This window comes from Hypomesus nipponensis, chromosome 23 (genome assembly GCF_054491055.1).
Source record: "Hypomesus nipponensis isolate SF chromosome 23, ASM5449105v1, whole genome shotgun sequence".
In the NCBI taxonomy this organism is placed as follows: domain Eukaryota; kingdom Metazoa; phylum Chordata; class Actinopteri; order Osmeriformes; family Osmeridae; genus Hypomesus; species Hypomesus nipponensis.
Genome location: NC_140383.1, coordinates 24,803,744 through 24,831,315, shown reverse-complemented (window position 1 = coordinate 24,831,315; position 27,572 = coordinate 24,803,744). Strand labels below are relative to the sequence as shown.

The window sequence follows — 27,572 nt, the reverse complement described above, 5'->3', positions numbered from 1 at the left end:
TACTTAGACAATAGATGGGAAAATTATTAGGTCAATTAAAATGTTTTGATATTTTTTTATTTAAATTACAGTACCGCAACAGTAGTATGCAATACATTGATTCAGTGACGGTAATTGTGAACTAGTGACATATTACATATTTGTAACGCATGGGGGCGCCATTTACCTCTCTATTGCTGTGAAGCTACCCAAGCTGATGTGATTTGCTAGGAAACAGGGACTACTTCAACGAATTATCCCGTATCTTTACTATATTAAACAAAGTTTTCTACTGCCATGGATGCCATAAAGTCATGACGATGTACAAACATAGTTAGGTTAATAAGGGGCTTTACATTTCAGACTGACTCATTACATGCACGTGGGGCACGCTCTGCGCGCGGAAGTACCTCGGTTCCAGTGCTCGCGCGCTCCACAGTGACCTCATGCTGTCAGGAGGAGGAGGAGCCGCGGCGTCTCCTACCTTTGGTCCATCAAGGGATTCATGTGGAGATAAGCCGTAAGAAAACTTTTTCGACTGGGATATTGATGACATTTACCAGGTAATTGTTTTTGTACTTTAAAGTTCAACTCAGGCTTGTTCATCTACATGTTTTCTTACCTTGTAAATGTCTATGCACTTGCCAGGTTTAAAGAGACAGTGAAGACTTAAGTCTTGATTTCGGCAATGAGACGCAAGCTAGCCCGCAAGAATACGTTAGGACATGCCTTTCAGAAGGGAGGGACAGCTACCTACGAGATTTACAATGTTGTAATAAGTGAAATTATTTTTGAAAACTGAGCACAAGGGTTCGTATCGATTTTCAATATTTTTAACAGTGGGACTAATAACATTGAGTATTCTTTCCAAGCGTAGTCTTGACATCTCGAGATAAAATCATCGTTTCCAGGGACAAACTTGTTGCCTCTACGGACTTTTGTTGGTCTTTGACGCCATATGCTTTACAAACTTCAGTGCTTTGCTATCATTTCATCCAGACAGCCTTCTGTGATGAGAAAACTGGCCTCATTTGATCTTTCCTGGATATTCACTCACAGGGGTGTGACGTTGTATTCAAATGCTGTATTATAAACACACCACAGTTCAGTTTAATTGATTTATAGCAACGGTTAGTTACTTTCTATACTTTTTATAACATCGGAAGTTTAAGAACGGATTAACTTGCTCGCTGGTTGTGGGTGACATCAAGAAAGTTTGGGAGCGGGTGACATAGCAAACTCCCCGGGTGACAGCCTGCCCCCTGTCCCCTAACAGGGAAAAAGGATGTTATTACCCACCATTTAAGATGTGGTCCTGTTTGATGCTTGGGTTCCTATAATTTTACATTAGTTGTGGCGGTTTTGAAATCAGAACCCAAACCAGCTGGAGGCTAGGAGTCTTTGTAAGCCCACATAAAGTTAGACTGTTTACGGAAGGTTATTTTCGTAGGAGTCTATGTAGGCATCAGGCGCTCTGATGCTGAAATGTCACACTGTTTTGATCAAAAGGTTCCTCACGAAATTGGGGGTCCTGGCGCTGAATGTGATTTGTGAACTGTGCTGCAGCCCATACCTTTACAGAACTGTCAGTGAAGCTGCCTGCAAAATAACTTTTTGATGTTGAAATCGATTTATACAATTATGGCGGATGAAGCTATGTCTGGTGGTCAGTTGAAAGACACAGTGGTAGTGTTCATCCAGACAAGATAACATGTGTACACACCTTTAGTTCAGCAATGAACAGAGTAGCCTAGTCCTATAACCTGGCAATACAGCAATATGTAAAATGACAGCCTACACCATTACAGTACAAGACACAAAAAATGATGCCTGTGAGCTGGGGGTTTATTTGTAGTGATTGAAATGCCGACAGGTTGTCCAGGCAGAGTCTGGTTCCCACGAGGCTGCAGGCCAGTTGGACAGTAACAGGTGCTGGCACCAGACGCCCACTGCTGCTCTGGAGGTGAGAGACAGGGAGCGTTCCTGAGAGCAGGACTGCTGCTCTGGAGGTGAGACAGGGAGCGTTCCTGAGAGCAGGACTGCTGCTCTGGAGGTGAGACAGGGAGCGTTCCTGAGAGCAGGACTGCTGCTCTGGAGGTGAGACAGGGAGTGTTCCTGAGAGCAGGACTGCTGCTCTGGAGGTAAGACAGGGAGCGTTCCTGAGAGCAGGACTGCTGCTCTGGAGGTGAGACAGGGAGCGTTCCTGAGAGCAGGACTGCTGCTCTGGAGGTGAGACAGGGAGCGTTCCTGAGAGCAGGACCCTGGAAGCTTGTGCTGCCCGCACTGGGCCCACTCTATGTAGAGGTACAGAAGGATAGCACACAGATAGGCCTATTACATGTCCACCAACAGGAAGGGCTGAGCTGAGCTAAGAGCCATTGTTATCTGACATTTAGTGGGCAGGGTCGAGTTTGTGTACAAAAACAGGGAAGTGGTGTTGGTTTTCAAGGCCTCATTTGATTGGTTGGGGTGGTAGCTGGGAAAACCTGATGGATTCCCACAGCAGTTCAAGGTGTGAGCTTAACAAGCAATGGGATTGATGCCAGCACCAAGAAACGTCAAGAAACATCAATCCAGACCCTCCACTTGCCTGGGCGATGGTGTGTCCAAGCACACGTGGTGAAGCCACAGAAGCTGCTCTGTTGAAGGGCCTGTTTGAGAAGAAGGACCTGTTTATCATGCTCAGGACGGTTTTATGTGTCATGGTTGTTGGAGTGGTTTGAGGGGTCTGTTGTGAAATGATGCTCTAATAAATTGGCCCCTGGGCACTTTGCACCTGAAACAAAGCCGGGTCTTGTTTGCCGTGCTGTGCGTCATGACACGGCGGGCTCCTCAGGCCTCTCATGGGTCAACACTGAAGCGGTCTCCAATTAGAAAAGAAAGTATGAATTTTTCTTATGTAGTCTTCGAGTCTTGGTAATTGGCTTTCTTTCGGCTGGATTCTTGCATAACTCGAGGGTTTGTCACCAAAAAAGAAAATAAGATGTTAACAGCGTAAGGCTATCGTTTCACGTTAGCTGTGGAGTTCTGATTTCTCAAGTTGCCAACAGCCAGGATCATGCATGGAGATATTAGCCTTCATTAACCAATGTCCTATCCATCCTGTAGGCAATGTTGCATTGTGTAATTGCATTAGTAACAGTTTCTCAAGGGTTCAAAGCAGTTTATGTATTGAACTGCTTTCTTTAACTATTTTAACCCCACCACTTAATTGTGTTGCTTTACCCCCAGGCTATCAAATGTAACAGAATTACAAGCGTGTATATTGGGTTTGAGGCTGGTGTTTGAGCACCAAGGAGAGATGTTCTGAGAGAGAGAGAACGAGAGAGGGAGAACGAGAGAGGGAGAACGAGAGAGGGAGAACGAGAGAGGGAGAACAAGAGAGAGAACGAGAGAGGGAGAACGAGAGAGGGAGAACGAGAGAGGGAGAACGAGAGAGGGAGAACGAGAGAGGGAGAACAAGAGAGAGAACGAGAGAGGGAGAACGAGAGAGGGAGAACGAGAGAGGGAGAACGAGAGAGGGAGAACGAGAGAGGGAGAACGAGAGAGGGAGAACAAGAGAGAGAACAAGAGAGAGAACGAGAGAGGGAGAACGAGAGAGGGAGAACGAGAGAGGGAGAACAAGAGAGAGAACGAGAGAGAGAGAACGAGAGAGGGAGGGAGGACGACAGAGGGAGGACGAGGAGAAACAAGGCACAACAGCCACGGTACCACCCTGTGAAATTCAGACTGACCTCATTAGCTCCTCTGAGAAAACTGCCTACAGTTGAAAACCGCAATTACTTTGGCCTGCCAAAAAAAATACGTTTTACGATTCCATGCTTTAATGAACATGTTCAGCTCAATGAGGCATTCCGCTATCTGAACTGACATGCTAATAATTCTTTTATGAAAGAATCCACATTAAACTTCTCTCAATAGGCTGAGGCATGATATCCAAGCCTCTGTAAGCAAGCAATCAAGTGCGGTTGGGTGTGTGTTTGAGCATGTGTGTGTGTGTTTGAGCGTGTGTGTGTGTGTTTGAGCATGCCAGTTGCACGTGTGTATTTAAACTACATCTTTGTGAAACAGCTGTTGATTATTGATGAACGTTTCTGGTGTCCTGTCAGGACCATGGTCCTTGAGGGAAACACTCAAGGTAAAGACTGGTCTCCTGTGACGTCTACACCTTAAAAACCCGCCACCAAAAATACTTTCATAATGAGGTTCCCAGTGGCATTTGGTTTGTATTTCTGACCAACTGAAGTAATAACATGCATGCACTTCATGTGGGAGTTAACTTGGTAAACTGTCCAGTGTCGATCCTCATGTAGACTAAAATATTGACCTATTAGGCCATTCAGAAGCAGCTGTCCCTGATCCCTGCCTTGGATTAACTGCATGAGAGTCTCCTCTGCTGCCTCGCTGCCCGGCTGATGGGAGACCAGGTTAATCAGGACCCGCTGGTCTGGTGTTGAGGGCTGTCAAAGTCTTATCTCTGACCTGTCTGAGCAGAACACCTCTGGAATGTTTCTCAGACACATAAACTTGGAGTGATTTACTAGAAGCGCACACCTGCTTTAGCCCAGGTCCAGTAGACCCTGGTCCCCATGCTGCCAGAGGGTCCAGTAGACCCAGGTCCACATGCTGCCAGAGGCCCGGGTCCAGTAGACCCTGGTCCCCATGCTGCCAGAGGGTCCAGTAGACCCTGGTCCCCATGCTGCCAGAGGGTCCAGTAGACCCTGGTCCACATGCTGCCAGAGGCCTGGGTCCAGTAGACCCTGGTCCCCATGCTGCCAGAGGGTCCAGTAGACCCTGGTCCACATGCTGCCAGAGGCCTGGGTCCAGTAGACCCTGGTCCCCATGCTGCCAGAGGGTCCAGTAGACCCAGGTCCCCATGCTGCCAGAGGGTCCAGTAGACCCTGGTCCCCATGCTGCCAGAGGGTCCAGTAGACCCTGGTCCCCATGCTGCCAGAGGCCCAGATCTAACCCACATCTACTCTCACTTCTTCTGACGCTGTTCCAGAGAAATAAACTCCTGACCTCAAAAATAATATGAAAGGAACTTTGTGAATGGAAGTAATGTGTGGTCATGGAGAAACCTGTAGACTTTAAACTTGGCCTGTTAATGTTTGACCTTAATCAAACAGCAGGAAGCTTTCTGACATATATCTGGCCATGTAGACCATTGGCTTGATCTGAGCGGTAGGACAGGAACCTCCTATCAAGTTAGATGGCCTGCAAATTACATTACAGCCTACTAACCAATCCCATTACTGTTAGGTGGGGCTCCATATTTCTGCATAATCGTTTGAGAGACTCAGCTTGCAGTGTGGTCTGATAAATCAGTGTAGTAAAATAATCAAGAGAGAGAGACTGAGAGAGAGGGAGAGAGAGGGAGTGAGAGAGAGAGAAACGGAGAGAGGGGGAGAGAGACTGAGAGAGACTGAGAGAAATGGAGAGAGAGGGGGAGTGAAAGGGAGAGAGAGGGGGAGAGAAAGGGAGAGAGGGAGAGAGGCAGGAAATTGTTCCAGTGTGTTTTCTGTCTCTAAATGGTGTTGCTGTGTGGGCTCCACTTGATGACCTCACCCGGATGTTATTCTCTTCTTGTTTGGCCCTGTATAGAGGTCATAAGGACACTCCCTGAACTGCTGACTGGAGCTCTTAAAAGCAGATTTGTCTGTCAGAGATCATCCCAAAGTACTGGAACTCTGAGGCTGTGATGTTGACAGAGGCTATCCCAGGTAAAAGTGAGTGAGGTTTGTAAAGGAGGGATGAGCAGTGCCTTGTCTGGTCAACCCTCCATTGGGGCTCAGGCAGGGGCAGTTTCCGCAGCCTAGGGTGTGACTGTAAATCCTTGAGTAATGATCGCTTTCTGAAACATGCCTCAACTCTTCAGTAAGCCTGTGCAGGACTACTTACAATGTTACTCAGAAACTGTTGGTAATGCAAAGTTGTTCTAGAGGTGGGGTGTTTAGTCCCAAGCGCTGACGGACTAGCACTATGGAGACGGCTAGCTGTCTGTGTGACCCTGTCTACCAGTCATAGCTGTCTGTGTGACCCTGTCTACCAGTCATAGCTGTCTGTGTGACCCTGTCTACCAGTCATAGCTGTCTGTGTGACCCTGTCTACCAGTCATAGCTGTCTGTGTGACCTTGTCTACCAGTCATAGCTGTCTGTGTGACCCTGTCTACCAGTCATAGCTGTCTGTGTGACCCTGTCTACCAGTCATAGCTGTCTGTGTGACCCTGTCTACCAGTCATAGCTGTCTGTGTGACCTTGTCTACCAGTCATAGCTGTCTGTGTGACCCTGTCTACCAGTCATAGCTGTCTGTGTGACCTTGTCTACCAGTCATAGCTGTCTGTGTGACCCTGTCTACCAGTCATAGCTGTCTGTGTGACCTTGTCTACCAGTCATAGCTGTCTGTGTGACCCTGTCTACCAGTCATAGCTGTCTGTGTGACCCTGTCTACCAGTCATAGCTGTCTGTGTGACCCTGTCTACCAGTCATTCTCATGGGAAGGCTAAACACCAACACCAGTGGGATAATACATCAGACTCATCTGTTTAATTTTGAGCCAAGCTACGTGGAATGTCTTTAAGGATGATGTAGAAAAGGGCTAGTGGCCCACGGTGCATCTTCCTCCATGAATACTTCATGACGCTCTCTTCTGGCTAGGAGCTAAACATGGAGCCACCTTAAGAGGGGGGCCTGACAGTTTCCCATGGTTTTGCATAACTGACTAGAGTTTATGAGAACTGTGCTCCTGGTGTATATCTCAGGTAAACTTCCCAAGCAGGTTGTACAATAGGGCTCTTCCGCCCTGTTCGCATGCGCTCCTGAGGTTTGTGCTCCAACCCCAGTTGTAACTAACCCGATTCAACACCAGCTAGGCCTTTGAAACAGTTGAGGTAGTGTTGGAGTGGAAACTTTCTGAAAGATAGCCTGCACAGATTAGTATTGTTGTGACTGTGTATGTCTGACTATCTTGTCTAACTGTCTTCATGAAGACACTCTCATAGCCATGTTGGATTGAAACATTTTTTAATAAACCTAGTTTGAAGGATTGTTGTCTCTGGACATGAGGAAGGGTTAGCTAACGAGCTACGTTTGATAAATGTGTTACGCTGCTTTTTTCACTACCAACATAATTGTGCAATCCATCCAGTTCTCTCTTTGAGAACTTCAAAGTTAAGACTTTGGGTGTACTGTTATGATAAAAAAGGGTTGAGCATTTAGACCCTTTAGGGAACAGAAAAGAGAACCAGCAGTTAACTGTTAACAGTTAAGTGCTCTAACAAGTTAATCATCACCACTGTTGGTAGAACATTACAACTGTCAATGTTTAGTTAGCCTACCTTGTGGCTGTAATATATAATATTATAACAAAGTATAGCCTACGTGAATGAGAGAAAAGTAAACTGGTTTAATCTGACACCTCAGCCAGCCAGCCACACCTTCACTCTCCCTAATAGTGAGTGGACCATGGTCTTTATATTTTCTGTGGTTTGGAGGGATGGATGTGAATCCTAATGGCAGAATGGTAGAATGTGTTTACAGGTAGCAATCTTCTCTCAATAGATTTGAGAAATGGAGAACTTCCTTTTTTTCTTTTTACAGAGGACTTCTCTGATCCTAAACGGATTAACGCTCCGGGTGTGTGGAAGGTCAAAACCACCAGCAAAAGTCTGTATCACTATGACAACTCTGTGGAAGTTTGAGAGAATTCAATCATGTACAGCCCCTGGTGGTGGAGGGGTGGGGCAGTAGTGGAGGGGTGGGGCAGTAGTGGAGGGGTGGGGTAGTGGTGGAGGGGTGGGGCAGTAGTGGAGGGGTGGGGTAGTGGTGGAGGGGTGGGGTAGTAGTGGAGGGGTGTGGGGGAGGGGTGGGGTAGTGGTGGAGGGGTGTGGGGTAGTGGTGGAGGTGTGGGGTAATGGTGGAGGGGTGTGGGGTAGTGGTGGAGGGGTGGGGTAGTGGTGGAGGGGTGGGGTAGTGGTGGAGGGTTGCGGGGTAGTGGTGGAGGGGTGTGGGGTAGTGGTGGAGGGGTATGGTAGTAGTGGAGGGGTGTGGTAGTAGTGGAGGGGTGGGGTAGTGGTGGAGGGGTGTGGGGTAGTGGTGGAGGGGTGGGGTAGTGATGGAGGGATGGGGTAGTGATGGAGGGGTGTGGGGTAGTAGTGAAGGGGTGTGGTAGTGGTGGAGGGGTGGGGTAGTGGTGGAGGGGTGGGGTAGTGGTGGAGGGGTGGGGTAGTGGTGGAGGGGTGGGGTAGTGATGGAGGGGTGTGGGGTAGTAGTGGAGGGGTGTGGGGTAGTAGTGAAGGGGTGGGGTAGTGGTGGAGGGGTGTGGTAGTAGTGGAGGGGTGTGGGGTAGTGGTGGAGGGGTGTGGGGTAGTGGTGGAGGGGTGGGGTAGTGGTGGAGGGGTGGGGTAGTGATGGAGGGGTGTGGGGTAGTAGTGGAGGGGTGTGGGGTAGTGGTGGAGGGGTGTGGTAGTAGTGGAGGGGTGTGGGGTAGTGGTGGAGGGGTGTGGGGTAGTGGTGGAGGGGTGGGGTAGTGGTGGAGGGGTGGGGTAGTGATGGAGGGGTGTGGGGTAGTAGTGGAGGGGTGTGGGGTAGTAGTGAAGGGGTGTGGTAGTAGTGGAGGGGTGTGGGGTAGTGGTGGAGGGGTGGGGTAGTGGTGGAGGGGTGGGGTAGTGGTGGAGGGGTGTGGTAGTGGTGGAGGGGTGTGGGGTAGTGGTGGAGGGGTGTGGTAGTGGTGGAGGGGTGTGGGGTAGTGGTGGAGGGGTGTCGTAGTAGTGGAGGGGTGTGGGGTAGTGGCGGAGGGGTGTGGGGTAGTAGTGGTAGCCAGACAGAGGATGTGTTAGTAGGAAAGCAGAGCCTGCAGCCCAGAGGAAGCCGTTCATCCAGGCTGCTGAAAGCTCTCTCTCCATTGTTTGCTGTCTGACAGAGGACAAAGCAGCCCGCTGGTCTCCAGCAGCCCTGTGTGTGAGCCTGGCCTGAGGCCACCACAAAACAATCCTGCTTCCCCTATACACACTGTTATGGAGCTGTCTCCCAGCCTGCGGAGGGGCAGAGCCATGGCCCCATTAAGCACATGCCACCTTTCGCATTGTGGAAGGTGACACTCGATTCTTCTGTCAACCTGTGTTGGGCTGAACTCGATCCAGACAGAGGGAGCTGTGGAAAAGCAGGGCTACATGCTGATAACCCCTCAGGTTTCCAATTTTTCTAGGCTGAAAAGAAACTCTGTCATCGGTCATAGTACCACACGCTGGAGTAAATCTCTTTATTATTGTTAGCCGAAGCTGCACCAGGTAAAAGCTGCTTGAGGTGTGATGGCAGCGACACTGACCAGGAGGAGATAGCAGTAGCTTAAGAAGTCCCACAGTGGATCAATACAGAAAGGTTAGCATACACAAAGGTTAGCAATGCGGGGGAAGTAACAGAATGCCTTGATCCAAGAGCCTTCATCTTGAAATCTTGTCAGAATACGATGACTCCCCCCCCTCTTTCTCACTCTGTTTTACTCCTTTTCACTGTGACTCTGTCTCTGTTAACTCTCTCTCTCTCTCTCTCTCTCCATCTCTCTCTCTCTCTCTCTCTCTCTCTCTCTCTCTCTCTCTCTCTCTCTCTCCATCTCTCTCTCTCCATCTCTCTCTCTCTCTCTCTCTCTCTCTCTCTCTCTCTCTCTCTCCATCTCTATCTCTATTTCTCATATGTTTCTGTCAGACGTCAGGACTGTGGGAGTGCTGCTAGCTGTTCTCAGTATGTGAATACTGAGTGTGTTCTCTCTTCCTGTGGTCAGTGTCTTATGCCCACAAAGCCCGTTCAGCCATGTTGGTGTTCTGGCAGTTCTGCTGGAGGTTTGCTATCGAGAGGCCCTTTAAGGGGCCCTGCTTCTGAAAGATAATACCCCAACTTTATTACTGCGGCTTAGAGAGACTACCTTATCGAGCTGTGTGGTTAGACTGAGATGGGCCGTTAGAGGTAGGCTGTGTGGTTAGACTGAGATGGGCCGTTAGAGGTAGGCTGTGTGGTTAGACTGAGATGGGCCGTTAAAGGTAGGCTGTGTGGTTAGACTGAGGTGGGCCGTTAAAGGTAGGCTGTGTGGTTAGACTGAGATGGGCTAGGTTGAACTGGTGCATGGAAAGAGATTTGAACCTCATGACCCCAAAAGAGATTTCCTTACAGAGTTAACTGTTCTCCCCCTACTAAATCTCGTGGATTTATGATGTGGATTTTGTGACCGTTTGAGAGTGTCACATTGGTTTCATGAGGCCAGATCAGAGCCGGAGATGGCTCTGGGCCAGATGTCTGACCAGGATGCCGGTCCTCACGGAACATCTGCTAACTTTAGAAAGCTCCTCTGCAGGGCTTCCTGTCTCAGTAAAGGTACAGATGTACGGAGCAGAGGTGAGGGTAGGGGGTCTCCCCTGGTCTGGAGCAGAGTCAGGGGTAGGGGGTCTCCCCTGGTCTGGAGCAGAGGCAGGGTTAGGGGGTCTCACCTGGTCTGGAGCAGAGGCAGGGGTAGGGGGTCTCCCCTGGAGCCTTTCTGCCTTGTGAACTAGATCGACTTATGGCTGTTCTGTCTGGGCTGTGGTCGGGAGAAAGTTGTGACGTGTTTTGGATCTGATTTTTCTTGAAGAGGACACTCATTCTCACGGTGTGTTTTTCTTAGAAGAATTGGTCTTTCTGGCTGCTAGAAGGAAGGATCTTTCTTCTCATTTCCTCTAACTCGGCCTGTGTGTGTTTATTGTTTCTAAGGGGAAACAATAACACACACACACACACAGAGCCAGCTACACACCAACACTGTGACCAGCCAGCTACACACTGTGACCAGCCAGACTCACACAGTCACAATGATTCTGCTCAGGCATCCGTCTGTTAGGCCTACAGGCTTGTGTTGTTCAATCACCAAAGACCAGCGATATCCATCACCCTAGCCCAGGTCTTTCCCCTGCTCTGGTAATCTTGTGTTGTACATTCAGCCTAAATTCAAACCCAGCCTAGTGTTAGGTCCATATATACCCTACCCACATCTGTATTGTTATGACCATGTATATCCTCACATCAACATGTCCCCTATAGTAGAGCTGAAACCGCTTATTATGTTCTTGTCCTGCTGTGTCTGAGGATGATGATATCACCCGAGCCCATTGTTTGACGCTCAGTGGAGGCATCCGATGTCAGACACCACAAACCAGCTCTGCCTGTTCACTGAGCAGAGACACCTGACCAGCAGCCAGCAGGGTAACAGCATCATAACGCAGGGTAACAGCATCATAACGCAGGGTAACAGCGTCATAACGCAGGGTAACAGCATCATAACGCAGGGTAACAGCATCATAATGCAGGGTAACAGCATCATAACGCAGGGTAACAGCATCATAACGCAGGGTAACAGCATCATAACGCAGGGAAACAGCATCATAACGCAGGGTAACAGCTTCTTAACGCAGGGTAACAGCTTCTTAACGCAGGGTAACAGCTTCTAAACGCAGGGTAACAGCATCATAACGCAGGGTAACAGCATCATAATGCAGGGTAACAGCATCATAACGCAGGGTAACAGCTTCTTAACGCAGGGTAACAGCTTCTAAACGCAGGGTAACGGCATCATGACGCAGGGTAACAGCATCATAACGCAGGGTAACAGCATCATAACGCAGGGTAACAGCTTCTTAACGCAGGGTAACAGCATCATAATGCAGGGTAACAGCTTCTTAACGCAGGGTAACGGCATCATAACGCAGGGTAACAGCATCATAACGCAGGGTAACAGCATCATAACGCAGGGTAACAGCATCATAACGCAGGGTAACAGCTTCTTAACGCAGGGTAACAGCATCATAATGCAGGGTAACAGCTTCTTAACGCAGGGTAACAGCATCATAACGTAGGGTAACAGCATCATAACGCAGGGTAACAGCATCATAATGCAGGGTAACAGCATCATAACGCAGGGTAACAGCATCATAACGCAGGGTAACAGCATCATAACGTAGGGTGACAGCATCATAACGCAGGGTAACAGCTTCTTAACGCAGGGTAAAAGCATCATAACGTAGGGTAACAGCATCATAACGCAGGGTAACAGCTTCTTAACGCAGGGTAACAGCTTCTTAACGCAGGGTAACAGCTTCTAAACGCAGGGTAACAGCATCATAACGCAGGGTAACAGCATCATAATGCAGGGTAACAGCATCATAACGCAGGGTAACAGCGTCATAACGCAGGGTAACAGCATCATAACGCAGGGTAACAGCATCATAACGCAGGGTAACAGCGTCATAACGCAGGGTAACAGCATCATAACGCAGGGTAACAGCGTCATAACGCAGGGTAACAGCATCATAACGCAGGGTAACAGCATCATAATGCAGGGTAACAGGCGCTATAACGCAGGGTAACAGCATCATAACGCAGGGTAACAGCATCATAACGCAGGGTAACAGCATCATAACGCAGGGTAACAGCATCATAATGCAGGGTAACAGCGTCATAACGCAGGGTAACAGCATCATAACGCAGGGTAACAGCGTCATAACGCAGGGTAACAGCATCATAACGCAGGGTAACAGCATCATAACGCAGGGTAACAGCATCATAACGCAGGGTAACAGCATCATAACGCAGGGTAACAGCGTCATAACGCAGGGTAACAGCATCATAACGCAGGGTAACAGCAGTGCTCAGGATCTCTGGAGGGTGGCTGTGGCACAGAGGGACCAGTCCCCCTCTAATCTCTCTCCTTTGTGCCCTCGGGAACTGCAATGCCACGGGTCGACAATTGCTGTAAATTGCGGCTCGGTGCGAAAGGATTAGAGGAAGGATAGAGGAATTTGGGCTAGCACGCTTCCGCAAATGGCACACTTTCACACGGAGCCTCTGGGAAATGGAGTTAGACGTTCATGGTGTCCTACTACAGAGGCACGCAGATGGAGTCAGTAACAGGGACAAGCACATTCACAGTGACAGACTGGGTGGGAAGATTGTGGACGCAGTTGTTGAGGCAAGGAACATGACGATTGAGCTGTTGTTTCATGAAACGCTGCCTGTAGAATGTAGGCTGTGTTGACTTAACTATGTCACCGAAATGGAATGGGATCTTTTGTTGATAAAGAATGAGTTCCCATAGATGTAGGCTGTCCTGACCTGTGACTCTGCTCAGGGACAGTGTCGTCTCTGCTCAGGGACAGTGTCGTCTCTGCTCAGGGACAGTGTCGTCTCTGCTCAGGGACAGTGTCGTCTCTCTGCTCAGGGACAGTGTCGTCGTCTCTGCTCAGGGACAGTGTCGTCTCTGCTCAGGGACAGTGTCGTCTCTGCTCAGGGACAGTGTCGTCTCTGCTCAGGGACAGTGTCGTCTCTGCTCAGGGACAGTGTTGTCTCTCTGCTCAGGGACAGTGTCGTCTCTCTGCTCAGGGACAGTGTCGTCTCTGCTCAGGGACAGTGTCGTCTCTCTGCTCAGGGACAGTGTCGTCTCTGCTCAGGGACAGTGTCGTCTCTGCTCAGGGACAGTGTCGTCTCTGCTCAGGGACAGTGTCGTCTCTGCTCAGGGACAGTGTCGTCTCTCTGCTCAGGGACAGTGTCGTCTCTCTGCTCAGGGACAGTGTCGTCTCTGCTCAGGGACAGTGTCGTCTCTGCTCAGGGACAGTGTCGTCTCTGCTCAGGGACAGTGTCGTCTCTCTGCTCAGGGACAGTGTCGTCTCTGCTCAGGGACAGTGTCGTCTCTCTGCTCAGGGACAGTGTCGTCTCTCTGCTCAGGGACAGTGTCGTCTCTCTGCTCAGGGACAGTGTCGTCTCTGCTCAGGGACAGTGTCGTCTCTCTGCTCAGGGACAGTGTCGTCTCTCTGCTCAGGGACAGTGTCATCTCTCTGCTCAGGGACAGTGTCGTCTCTGCTCAGGGACAGTGTCGTCTCTCTGCTCAGGGACAGTGTCGTCTCTGCTCAGGGACAGTGTCGTCTCTGCTCAGGGACAGTGTCGTCTCTGCTCAGGGACAGTGTCATCTCTCTGCTCAGGGACAGTGTCGTCTCTCTGCTCAGGGACAGTGTCGTCTCTCTGCTCAGGGACAGTGTCGTCTCTGCTCAGGGACAGTGTCGTCTCTGCTCAGGGACAGTGTCGTCTCTCTGCTCAGGGACAGTGTCGTCTCTGCTCAGGGACAGTGTCGTCTCTGCTCAGGGACAGTGTCGTCTCTCTGCTCAGGGACAGTGTCGTCTCTCTGCTCAGGGACAGTGTCGTCTCTGCTCAGGGACAGTGTCGTCTCTGCTCAGGGACAGTGTCGTCTCTGCTCAGGGACAGTGTCGTCTCTCTGCTCAGGGACAGTGTCGTCTCTGCTCAGGGACAGTGTCGTCTCTGCTCAGGGACAGTGTCGTCTCTCTGCTCAGGGACAGTGTCGTCTCTGCTCAGGGACAGTGTCGTCTCTGCTCAGGGACAGTGTCGTCTCTCTGCTCAGGGACAGTGTCGTCTCTCTGCTCAGGGACAGTGTCGTCTCTCTGCTCAGGGACAGTGTCGTCTCTCTGCTCAGGGACAGTGTCGTCTCTCTGCTCAGGGACAGTGTCGTCTCTGCTCAGGGACAGTGTCGTCTCTGCTCAGGGACAGTGTCGTCTCTGCTCAGGGACAGTGTCGTCTCTCTGCTCAGGGACAGTGTCGTCTCTGCTCAGGGACAGTGTCGTCTCTGCTCAGGGACAGTGTCGTCTCTCTGCTCAGGGACAGTGTCGTCTCTCTGCTCAGGGACAGTGTCGTCTCTGCTCAGGGACAGTGTCGTCTCTGCTCAGGGACAGTGTCGTCTCTGCTCAGGGACAGTGTCGTCTCTCTGCTCAGGGACAGTTTCTTCTCTGCTCAGGGACAGTGTCGTCTCTGCTCAGGGACAGTGTCGTCTCTCTGCTCAGGGACAGTGTCGTCTCTGCTCAGGGACAGTGTCGTCTCTGCTCAGGGACAGTGTCGTCTCTCTGCTCAGGGACAGTGTCGTCTCTCTGCTCAGGGACAGTGTCGTCTCTCTGCTCAGGGACGGACAGTGTCGTCTCTCTGCTCAGGGACAGTGTCGTCTCTCTGCTCAGGGACAGTGTCGTCTCTGCTCAGGGACAGTGTTGTCTCTCTGCTCAGGGACAGTGTCGTCTCTCTGCTCAGGGACAGTGTCGTCTCTCTGCTCAGGGACAGTGTCATCTCTGCTCAGGGACAGTGTCGTCTCTGCTCAGGGACAGTGTCGTCTCTCTGCTCAGGGACAGTGTTGTCTCTCTGCTCAGGGACAGTGTCGTCTCTCTGCTCAGGGACAATGTTGTCTCTCTGCTCAGGGACGGACAGTGTTGTCTCTCTGCTCAGGGACGGACAGTGTTGTCTCTCTGCTCAGGGACAGTGTCGTCTCACTGCTCAGGGACAGTGTCGTCTCTCTGCTCAGGGACAGTGTCGTCTCTGCTCAGGGACAGTGTCGTCTCTCTGCTCAGGGACAGTGTCGTCTCTGCTCAGGGACAGTGTTGTCTCTCTGCTCAGGGACGGACAGTGTTGTCTCTCTGCTCAGGGACAGTGTCGTCTCTGCTCAGGGACAGTGTCGTCTCTCTGCTCAGGGACAGTGTCGTCTCTGCTCAGGGACAGTGTTGTCTCTCTGCTCAGGGACGGACAGTGTTGTCTCTCTGCTCAGGGACGGACAGTGTTGTCTCTCTGCTCAGGGACGGACAGTGTTGTCTCTCTGCTCAGGGACAGTGTCGTCTCTCTGCTCAGGGACAGTGTCGTCTCTCTGCTCAGGGACAGTGTCGTCTCTCTGCTCAGGGACAGTGTTGTCTCTCTGCTCAGGGACAGTGTTGTCTCTCTGCTCAGGGACAGTGTTGTCTCTCTGCACAGGGACAGTCTTGTCTCTCTGCTCAGGGACAGTGTCGTCTCTCTGCTCAGGGACAATGTTGTCTCTCTGCTCAGGGACGGACAGTGTTGTCTCTCTGCTCAGGGACGGACAGTGTTGTCTCTCTGCTCAGGGACAGTGTCGTCTCACTGCTCAGGGACAGTGTCGTCTCTCTGCTCAGGGACAGTGTCGTCTCTGCTCAGGGACAGTGTCGTCTCTCTGCTCAGGGACAGTGTCGTCTCTGCTCAGGGACAGTGTTGTCTCTCTGCTCAGGGACGGACAGTGTTGTCTCTCTGCTCAGGGACAGTGTCGTCTCTGCTCAGGGACAGTGTCGTCTCTCTGCTCAGGGACAGTGTCGTCTCTGCTCAGGGACAGTGTTGTCTCTCTGCTCAGGGACGGACAGTGTTGTCTCTCTGCTCAGGGACGGACAGTGTTGTCTCTCTGCTCAGGGACGGACAGTGTTGTCTCTCTGCTCAGGGACAGTGTCGTCTCTCTGCTCAGGGACAGTGTCGTCTCTCTGCTCAGGGACAGTGTCGTCTCTCTGCTCAGGGACAGTGTTGTCTCTCTGCTCAGGGACAGTGTTGTCTCTCTGCTCAGGGACAGTGTTGTCTCTCTGCTCAGGGACAGTGTTGTCTCTCTGCTCAGGGACAGTGTTGTCTCTCTGGTCTGGGCACCGGTCACCGGAAATAGTATGTTTGTGACTTGTCATGTGCAAGCTATTTTCTGGGTGGAGATGAGCAGATCATGTACAGCTCAGTGGTAGAGCATGCAATTGCATATCAAGCAGTCACAGGCTCAAATCTGGCCTCTGTACATTTGCTTCAGATAAAAACATTTATGAAGTTATTACATGCATGCTCACCACACTAGATAGCTAAATCCATTCAAGGTTGTCTTTTTGTGTATTAGCTGTCTGTGTATGTTTGTTTATATGTTATTTAGACTTGTGCAGGATAAGTAACGGTTAATTTGATTTAAATGAGCATATCCAATCAGCTGAGGGCACGTCCCCCTCATTATCATAACCGCAGCTGACATCAAAGCAGCATTCCCAGACAGTCAGGTACAACAGGTCTGCAGGGACATGACTGTGTGCATTAGCAGAAACAAGGAAACAGGAAGTGAGCCCAGGAAGTGAGACCAGGAAGTGAGCCCAGGGAGTGAGCCCAGGGAGAGAGACCAGGGAGAGAGACCAGGGAGTGAGCCCAGGGAGTGAGACCAGGGAGAGAGAGCAGGGAGTGAGCCCAGGGAGAGAGACCAGGGAGAGAGACCAGGGAGTGAGAGCAGGAAGTGAGACCAGGGAGTGAGCCCAGGGAGTGAGCCCAGGAAGTGAGCCCAGGGAGTGAGACCAGGAAGTGAGACCAGGGAGAGAGCCCAGGGAGTGAGACCAGGAAGTGAGACCAGGGAGTGAGCCCAGGGAGTGAGCCCAGGGAGAGAGCCCAGGGAGAGAGCCCAGGGAGTGAGCCCAGGGAGTGAGCCCAGGGAGTGAGCCCAGGGAGTGAGCCCAGGGAGTGAGCCCAGGGAGTGAGACCCCAGCGCAGCAGGGCTGCTTAGCTCCTTCACAGGAGGCCTGAGTTCTGGCTCTGGGATCTGTGTTTGTGTGTGTGAGCAAGTATGTATGTGTGTGTGTGAGTACATGTCGAGGTGTGTGTGTGTGAGTGGCTCTGTGATCTTGTGTGTGTGTGTGATGGTCCGAGACGCCCTTATTTGGCCGAGTCTCTGGTGTGTGTCACCATAGGGAACAGAGCTCCAGATCCAGCAGCCTATATCAGCAAGGCCAGGAGGGCCGTGGAAAAAGAGTTTATCAGGACGAGGCGTACTGCTGCGGTGAGGAAACCTGGCCAGGAATAAGAAAACCAGCCTGGTAGTTATAGGCCTATTATCCAGTAAACACACACTTCTGAAACTCAACTCAAAGTAGCCTTTGGCCCAAGTTTCTTAGAAACATCTGACCAGAACTCTGAGCTTGGCCTGTTTCCATAGCAGCTTGGAGTGTGACGGAGTCAGGAAAGGCCCAAGTTCAGCTGCCTCGTAGCATCAATTACATTTGGAATGCCAGGAATCCGACAGATTGTTTTCCAGCATAACAAGATAACAGACCTGGTTGGTTCTCTTTAAATATTAGGGCATTCTTTCCACGCCGCCCCTCCTGAGTGACCTGGTGGGCTGGGGGAGCTGTGGGAAAAATCCCAGCCACGTGTCAGGAGACGAGTGGATGAAATGCTGGATGTGTTGTCATCAGCATGTGAAGTTCCTGTTGGCTTGAGCAGCCTCTGGGCCAGTAAAGGGGGATAGATGTGTTTTGGGTGGGACCCGCGGGGAAGGAATCTCGATTCTGTACTGTTCTAGTCTGTTCTGTTCTAGAATGTTCTGATCTACAATGTTCTGTTCTAGAATGTTCTGTTCTACAATGTTCTGTTCTACAATGTTCTGTTCTAGAATGCACTGCCTTTGTCCTGGTCTGTGTTTTGGCTTGCCTATATTGTGAGTGAACTGTCTATGCTGTGTGCAGGGGGCAGAGTGACCAGGTCCAGGAGACACACCAGGTCCAGCAGTCGCACCAGGTCCAGGAGACACACCAGGTCCAGCAGTCGCACCAGGTCCAGGAGACACACCAGGTCCAGCAGTCGCACCAGGTCCAGCAGTCGCACCAGGTCCAGCAGTCGCACCATGTTCAAGGCAGTGCTGAAAAAGAACAGAGACGGAGGGAAGGGAAGCAGGAAAGAGACAGGTATGTGAGACGCGTCACTCTGACCCTCCGGCTACAACCAGGAAGTCAGGCAGGAAGTCAACAACAGCCAGTCTTTCTTTGTTTCTAAGGAAGACCCAAAGCTGCCCTAGACTGGAGTCTCCTTTGTTATTATGTCTCTCAACAGTTTTTTTTTTTTTTATAGTTTATGTTTCGTGTCTGGGAGGTCGATAGTCTGTTTGGTGTTCTGAAGAGACAGATAATGTTCATTGTTGAGAGAGAGAGCAGAAAAGAAAATACACAGACTCTGGCATGGACTCTCTGTCTGCAAACATGTGGTCGTCTCAGCCAGTGTGTGAAGCAGTCGGTGGTTTGAACATATAAGGTCCTAAAAGCAGTGTCCCTGTCTGGGCCACTCAGCTGTGGGGTCCTTTGTGAGGAAGGACTTAGTTTTTCCTTGTAACGCCACACAATGTGAGGATGGACTTAGTTTTTCCTTGTAACGCCACACAAACACAAACTGCACACTTGCTCTCGTGTATGAGGTCCAGTCATCCAGGCAGGCCCAAGACACCACACATGAAACTCAGCATTGTAACTGTCATGTAAACAGTGTTACAAGGTGGGTAAGCGTTGATGAAACGTCTGGATAATCTTCTTCAGCAGTTGGATTCTCCTTACTCATGACTGAAGTGTTTGTGTGACTATGTCTCCCAGCAGCCAGCAGTCTGATCCCCAGGACCTCAGGCCCTCTATCTCCACATGGTGCTAATGATAGTGTCTGATGTTACTGTCCCTGGTGCAGATGCTAGTTAAACAGTGTGTCAGTGGTTCCATGTCTCCTCCGGCGCTACGCTGCCTGGAATCACAGTGTCACTTTCTCCTGTCTCCGGATCTCCCTGAGATCAGGCTGGGTCTTGTTCCTGCTTAAGGTCGACTGAGTGTGAATTTAATGGGAGGTTGAGACGTTAGATACATGCGGTGCTAGGTTCCACCTCCAGACACCCAGCTCTCTGTCACTCATTTTCTCTGTTTCACCTCTCTCTGTATCTTTCTTTCCTTCTATCTCTCCCCCTCCCACCTCCCCTCTCCTTATCCACCTCTCCCTCTCTCCTTCCACCACCTCCCCTCTCCTTCTGCCACCTTCCCTCTCCTTATCCACCTCCCCTCTCTCCCCCTCCCACCTCCCCTCTCCTTATCCACCTCTCCCTCTCTCCTTCTCCCACCTCCCCTCTCCTTATCCACCTCTCCCTCTCTCCCCCTCCCACCTCCCCTCTCCTTATCCACCTCTCCCTCTCTCCCCCTCCCACCTCCCCTCTCCTTATCCACCTCTCCCCCTCCCACCTCCCCTCTCTCCTTCTGCCACCTTCCCTCTCCACCTCCACCTCCACCTCCCCACTCCCTCCCTCCCTCCCTCCCCCACTCCCTCCCCCCTCCCTCCCTCCCTCCCCACCTCCCCCCCTCCCTCCCTCCCTCTCCCTCCCTCCCCACTCCCTCCCTCCCTCCCTCCCCACCTCCCTCCCTCCCTCCCTCCCTCCCTCCCCCGCTCGGCTGACACCTCCACAGCTCAGACGTCTATGAGGAATGTAACCGAGGAGCCTCAGTCTGGACATGTGAATGTAGAGCTGAGTTGTGCTGCAGTCCTCCATGACTGAGCTGTCCTCTGGCAGGGCCGCTTGTCATGGTGTCACCTGGGCTACACCTGTGTGTGTGCTACACCTGTGTGTGGTGCTGCAGTTCCCCAAAGCTGTCCAGACCTGTAGGGTGAGTCACACTCCCGGATCGCACCGCCTCACTGCTGACGAGGCACACTGAGTCACCAGAGAAGGATTTACCCTGCAGGGAGGGGGCAGGGGCTGGAGGCTGGGCCTGGAGGCTGGGGCTGGAGGCTGGGGCTGGGGCTGGGGCAGGGGCAAGGCTGGGGCTGGGGCAAGGCTGGGGCAGGGCAGGGCTGGGGCAGGGCTGGGGCAGGGCTGGGGCAGGGCTGGGGCAGGGGCTGGGGCAGGGGCTGGGGCAGGGGCAGGGTTGGGGCAGGGGCTGGGGCAGGGGCAGGGTTGGGGCAGGGGCTGGGGCAGGGGCAGGGTTGGCGCTGGGCAGAATGATACAACAACAGGAGCCATGTTTTTGTTCCCAGCTGTTGTTTCAGTTGGACACCATCCATCAATCCCAAACCTTTCTCCCCTGCTGGGGCCATAAACCCAGCACCTCCCCCGGGCATTCAGTCCTTCCAGAGGAGGGCTGTGTCCCTGAAGGAGGGGCAGGGAGGGTCACCTCTCTCTAGGCAGGTCACCAGTCACCCCCCATGGGTAAGAGAGACACAGACATTCTCCAACCTTCCTCCCACCGGAGACCCCTAAACTCTGGAAGTGGATGTTAGCCCCAGTTCATCCTCATCATCGCGTTTAACAGACAGCTGGAAATGAACATTGGTGTGTCTCTACTATCTGCTATGTTAGTATCTGTAGTAATATTCTCTACAGCCTTCCCCAGACAGACAGAATGACTGACTATCATTCTGCTCTGCAAAAGCATCTACTAAAACTGCAGTGCCATACGCAATGGAAATTGGTGGGAGGAAAAACCTTGCTAATTGTACACATGCGTGATGAGTCAGCATCTGGTCCCAGCTCTGCTGTGGGCTGCAGACACAGGGAAACACTCCCAGAACAGCTCTGCTGTGGGCTGCAGACACAGGGAAACACTCCCAGACCAGCTGTGCTGTGGGCTGCAGACACAGGGAAACACTCCCAGACCAGCTCTGCTGTGGGCTGGAGACACAGGGAAACACTCCCAGACCATCTGTGACCTGCACAGCCAGGGCCCTCCAAAACACACACACACACACACAGACCTACTCACAGAGACCTACACACAGAGACCTACACACAGAGACCTACACACATATGCAGCACACACACAGACTAACATACTCACACACACGTAGACAAACTAACATATGTGCACACAACATCACAGACAGAAACACACACACCCCACTCAAAACTTCTGTAATTCAGCCCTGGCCCCTGTTGGCCCCTCCACCACCCTGGACCTGCTCCGTGTAAGAGCGTTTTTATGGTGCCGCATTCCGGAAGTGGGCTCCTGGTTAGCGGCGGCCCCTGTGCTTTGATGTCAACACTTTCTTATAAAGTGGGCCAGCAGGCCTCACAAGGCACAGGGAGCTCTGAGGATTATATAGTGGTTAAATTAAACTAGTCTGGATTAATTGGCGAACCCTTTGAGGATACAGCTCACTCTTATTTCATTGGAAGTTCCTCCTGGCAGCCTGCTGGCAGCTCTGAGGAACGGTCTGGGTGGTGTTTGGCTGGGGGGGAGGGCACAAATGTATCTTGCCAAGATTGTTCGGTGGCATCCTGTACTGTGGCCAGTGCTTCATATCAGAACTGTCCCACAAGCCCTGCAGAGAGCACAGCTCAGACAAGCCTTCTGAGATGAACCATCCTGACAGGGAGACAGGAGGACTGGGCGTCTAACTACGTCAGGAAGATCGTGACTCACATTTCCCGAGGCCCATGTCTACTGGAAACGTTGGAGCCTTTCTGAGTGGATAATGGAGACGCGGGTGTCCCCAGACTCTGCCATGTCACTGTGGAGGAGAGACATGAGGACTGGGACGTTCCTGCTGGGTTCTTCCAAAGGTTTACCTCTCTCTCCTCTCTCCTAGCCTGCTTCACGTCACCACCTCTCAGCTCCCCGCAGGCCCTCTGCCCCCTCTCTCTGCGGGCTCTGGCTCTGTGCTTGCAGCAGCCCCCTTCAGCACACTGATCCCAGCCCAGAGAGATGCTGTTGGGATGGCTCTGGAGAGCCCGCCTGGTGCCTCCTGCTGCTGGATCAGAGATCAGAGATAGGCAGGCTCTCTGTCTTTCTCTCTCTCTGTCCACAATCTGTCTTCTATGGATGGGTACTGAAACCCGGTTAAACTGGCCCAGGTGCTAAATAATGAAAGACTGTAGTATCGATAGGATCTGATGCTTGGAAGGGGAGGAGGGGGGCTCAGCAGGGGTCGAGACAGACCTGCCTCAGAGCCAAACAGGCCGGCCCAGCCTCGATGGAGCGGACCCTGGGGTGACCTCCCGTGGAGGAGGAAATCGAGCGAGGATCTGTGTTTCTGTGGGCAGTTAAAACAGAACGGCCCACCACAGCTAAGTTCAGCTCTGCCTAATGTGGGTTCTATGGTCCAGTAATTGGAATGCTCTTTTTGAAGTGTGTGTGATCTCCCCTTCCCCCACGCGGCATCCGGACGAGGTGAACACGTGACGCTGCCCTTTCCTTCAAACACAACCCTCACCAGGGGGGCGGCTTTGCTCTTTACACCAAATCCTGATTTAAACCACATTTAATTGAGGGCCTTATTAAAATCGAATGCATAAATAAATACACCCGGGAAGAGTGAACTGGAGTGCTGCTTTGGAAGATGGAGGTCTGATCAGAGCAGTGCTGTTCTGGAGGGTAGAGGTCTGATCAGAGCAGTGCTGCTCTGGAGGGTAGAGGTCTGATCAGAGCAGTGTTGCTCTGGAGGGTAGAGGTCTGATCAGAGCAGTGTTGCTCTGGAGGGTAGAGGTCTGATCAGAGCAGTGTTGCTCTGGAGGGTAGAGGTCTGATCAGAGCAGTGTTGCTCTGGAGGGTAGAGGTCTGATCAGAGCAGTGTTGCTCTGGAGGGTAGAGGTCTGATCAGAGCAGTGTTGCTCTGGAGGGTAGAGGTCTGATCAGAGCAGTGTTGCTCTGGAGGGTAGAGGTCTGATCAGAGCAGTGCTGTTCTGGAGGGTAGAGGTCTGATCGGAGCAGTGTTGCTCTGGAGGGTAGAGGTCTGATCAGAGCAGTGTTGCTCTGGAGGGTAAAGGTCTGATCAGAGCAGTGTTGCTCTGGAGGGTAAAGGTCTGATCAGAGCAGGGCTGCTCTGGAGGGTAGAGGTCTGATCAGAGCAGTGCTGCTCTGGAGGGTAGAGGTCTGATCAGAGCAGTGTTGCTCTGGAGGGTAGAGGTCTGATCAGAGCAGTGTTGCTCTGGAGGGTAGAGGTCTGATCAGAGCAGGGCTGCTCTGGAGGGTAGAGGTCTGATCATAGCAGTGTTGCTCTGGAGGGTAGAGGTCTGATCAGAGCAGTGTTGCTCTGGAGGGTAGAGGTCTGATCAGAGTAGTGCTGCAACTCCGACACCAACTAACACTGCTGAGACAGCGTGTACCATCTCCCTTACAGACACACCCTCTTACACACACACACACACACACACACACAAGCACACAGACACAACATGCAGACACATGGATCATTAGTGTTCCACAGAAGTGCTAAAATTTTGTTTCATCTCTTCCTGGAAGCTAAATAAGGTTGTGGCTAATCAAACTCTGCTTGTTTTAAACCCCGATCAGACCTCTACCCTCCAGAGCAGCCCTACTCTGATCAGACCTCTACCCTCCAGAGCAACACTGCTCTGATCAGACCTCTACCCTCCAGAGCAGCACTGCTCTGATCAGACCTTTACCCTCTAGAGGTTATTTAGTCAGATATCACAGAGCTCCCAGCCTGCCCAGACTAGGGCTGGGCAATATACAAACAAAATGATATCTCGATATTGTCAAAGGTTTTACAATATTCCACATATATGTCGATATGTTTGCATTTGCATTTAAATAATTAAATCATGTTTTTTTCTTTTGCCTCCATTAGAAAACTACAAAAACAATTTAGATTGAACAGCTATTGTTACAAAGTACAAAATGTGTAGTGCAAATTTAAGCAGTTGCCATAACATGGTACTTGCAATTTGACAAAATGGACCTCTCACATGGAACAATTCATACAGAGGTCCTTATGTGACAGGCCAATAAGAGAGCAGAAGAGTGCCTGTGAGAGTTTGAGGTTGTGCACATGCTCTTTGTGCGCTCATGACACAGCCAGCATGTCCTCTGTTGTCACGTTCTCCTGCTGACTGTAGGGATGACTGGACAAACATCCTCATGCACATGGTTAGAATGTTAGGAACAACAGCAACCACACATGGTTAGAATGTCTGGCTCTTTATTGATTTAAGCCATCAAGGTTATTTTTGGTTCAACTTAATCTGGGAGTTAAAATAATAGGTCAGCTACAACCCATTTTGTGAAAAAACCTTTGGCTTTTAAATGTTCATTGAGCTAGACAGTGTACAGTATTGATTAGCCTTGTTAAGCTTGATCTTGCAGAGCAGATATTAGAGTCTGTCCGTCTGAATCTGTGCTGCTAGTGCTGTAGTCTCCGTCTGAATCTGTGCTGCTAGTGCTGCTAGTGCTGCTAGTGCTGTAGTCTCCGTCTGAATCTGTGCTGCTAGTGCTGTAGTGTGTCTGAATCTGTGCTGCTAGTGCTGTAGTCTCCGTCTGAATCTGTGCTGCTAGTGCTGTAGTGTGTCTGAATCTGTGCTGCTAGTGCTGTAGTCTCCGTCTGAATCTGTGCTGCTAGTGATGTAGTGTCCGTCTGAATCTGTGCTGCTAGTGCTGTAGTGTGTCTGAATCTGTGCTGCTAGTGCTGTAGTGTGTCTGAATCTGTGCTGCTAGTGCTGTAGTGTGTCTGAATCTGTGCTACTAGTGCTGTAGTGTGTCTGAATCTGTGCTGCTAGTGCTGTAGTGTGTCTGAATCTGTGCTGCTAGTGCTGTAGTGTGTCTGAATCTGTGCTGGAGAAGAGACAGAGCTAAACCAGTCCTCCACACCAAACTCATCAGTAATGAGTGTATTCATCTTCTTCTCATTAGTCAATCCCACTTCAGTTTGTCAGCGGCTTGCAGGCCCTGGCAGGAAGTGTCATTCCTCCAAACCCCGGGTTAATGAAGGGTATGATGCTCGCAGCATGTGTGTTCTGTTTCCTGTTGGGGCGAGGCAGAGCTGTGTTTGGGGCAGAGCTGTGTTTGGGGCAGAGCTGCTGTGTTTGGGGCAGAGCTGCTGTGTTTGGGGCAGAGCTGCTGTGTTTGGGGCAGAGCTGCTGTGTTTGGGGCAGAGCTGCTGTGTTTGGGGCAGAGCTGCTGTGTTTGGGGCAGAGCTGCTGTGTTTGGGGCAGAGCTGCTGTGTTTGGGGCAGGGCTGCTGTGTTTGGGGCAGAGCTGCTGTGTTTGGGGCAGAGCTGCTGTGTTTGGGGCAGAGCTGCTGTGTTTGGGGCAGAGCTGCTGTGTTTGGGGCAGGGCTGCTGTGTTTGGGGCAGAGCTGCTGTGTTTGGGGCAGGGCTGCTGTGTTTGGGGCAGGGCTGCTGTGTTTGGGGCAGACCTGCTGTGTTTGGTGCAGAGCTGCTGTGTTTGGGGCAGAGCTGCTGTGTTTGGGGCAGAGCTGCTGTGTTTGGGGCAGAGCTGCTGTGTTTGGGGCAGAGCTGCTGTGTTTGGGGCAGAGCTGCTGTGTTTGGGGCAGGGCTGCTGTGTTTGGGGCAGGGCTGCTGTGTTTGGGGCAGAGCTGCTGTTTGGGGCAGAGCTGCTGTGTTTGGGGCAGAGCTGCTGTGTTTGGGGCAGAGCTGCTGTGTTTGGGGCAGAGCTGCTGTGTTTGGGGCAGGGCTGCTGTGTTTGGGGCAGACCTGCTGTGTTTGGTGCAGAGCTGCTGTGTTTGGGGCAGAGCTGCTGTGTTTGGGGCAGAGCTGCTGTGTTTGGGGCAGGGCTCTAGATTCAAGGTGGGAGAGCAGTCAGTAGGACCACACAGTCTGGGCAAGGCAACACATACACACACACATCCTGTAGGAATGTACCGGTCAGGCCAGAGACACACACTCCTGCAGCTGACATAGCAGTCAGACCAGGCCGTGCCACACTGCCCCCACACCTCCTCCTCCACCCACCCCTACTCCTCCTCCACCACCCCTACTCCTCCTCCACAACCCCTACTCCTCCTCTACAACCCCTACTCCTCCTCCACCCACCCCTACTCCTCCTCCACCACCCCTACTCCTCCTCCACCACCCCTACTCCTCCTCCACAACCCCTACTCCTCCTCCACCACCCCTACTCCTCCTCCACCCACCCCTACTCCTCCTCCACCACCCCTACTCCTCCTCCACCCACCCCTACTCCTCCTCCACCACCCCTACTCCTCCACCTCCCCTACTCCTCCTCCACATACACCCCTACTCCTCCTCCACCACCCCTACTCCTCCTCCCCCACCCCTACTCCTCCTCCACCACCCCTACTCCTCCTCCACCCACCCCTACTCCTCCTCCACCACCCCTACTCCTCCTCCACCACCCCTACTCCTCCTCCACCACCCCTACTCCTCCTCCACCACCCCTACTCCTCCTCCACCCACCCTACTCCTCCTCCACCCACCCCTACTCCTATACCCTCTCAAAAATTAAATTTGTCAACAAATCCAGCATAGCCGTCCCAGAGAGCAGGTAATGCTCTGCTTTCATAAAGAGTCTGAACTGAGACAGGCAGATCCACATCCTGTTAGCCACGGGAAGTCTGGACCACAGGTGGCGCTTTCTGAGTCAGCAAACACACATCTATACACACACACGCACACACACCTATACACGGGGGTACAACCATACTGCATAGTTAACACTAATGACACACACACACACAGTAAGAGCAAGAGACTGACACCACACTCATGAACAAGACCATTTATCAACCACAGTCAACATTCTCTGTTGCCATAATCAACTCTCTTTGATAATTGTAAACCCTAATCGCTCAGGCTCCAACCATAATGAGTTCCTTTGTCATTAGAGAGGGGTTTCTTTCCCCTGGAACAAAGCTACTTAGGTTAGCTCATGAAACTCAGATAAACTAGGATGGTAGTGCCTTCATTACTCCTGGTCTTCATTTCCTGTGGCTGTCCTGCTCTAATATATTAAAGTATAAAAAACCCAGTTTTGTGTGATCCAGTTTTTGGAATTGTTTTACTGTTTACCTAGTGCTACCATTGTACTGTTTCAAGACTTGAATTTGACAGGAGGCGATGTTTTGATTATCTTCCACCTGGCCAGGCCCTGGCGCGCTCCAGTTGGGTTTGTGTGCAGATGCTCATGCCCAGACACAGAGCTGGTATGCCAAGTGCTGAATTGAACAATGTCACAAAGCAGACCATTGAGTTTATCTACAGACCTGCAGCCAGCGGGCAACGATTA

The 27,572-nt window shown here is 51.6% G+C and overlaps 1 protein-coding gene across 2 annotated transcripts in view; it reads left to right on the top strand.

Moving 5' to 3' along the window:
- The first annotated feature begins 391 nt into the window (after window positions 1-391).
- tanc1b (tetratricopeptide repeat, ankyrin repeat and coiled-coil containing 1b) overlaps window positions 392-27,572 on the top strand; it is a 119,504-nt gene continuing 92,323 nt past the window's right edge. The window contains exons 1-2 of one of the 2 annotated variants that reach the window (XM_084688470.1): window positions 392-542; window positions 18,298-18,516. In XM_084688470.1, the coding sequence (XP_084544596.1) occupies window positions 18,456-18,516 (61 nt within the window). In that variant the 5' untranslated portion in view covers window positions 392-542; window positions 18,298-18,455. Of the gene's footprint in view, window positions 543-17,249; window positions 17,613-18,297; window positions 18,517-27,572 lie in introns of those variants that run through there. The other variant, XM_084688471.1, reaches the window with a different exon arrangement.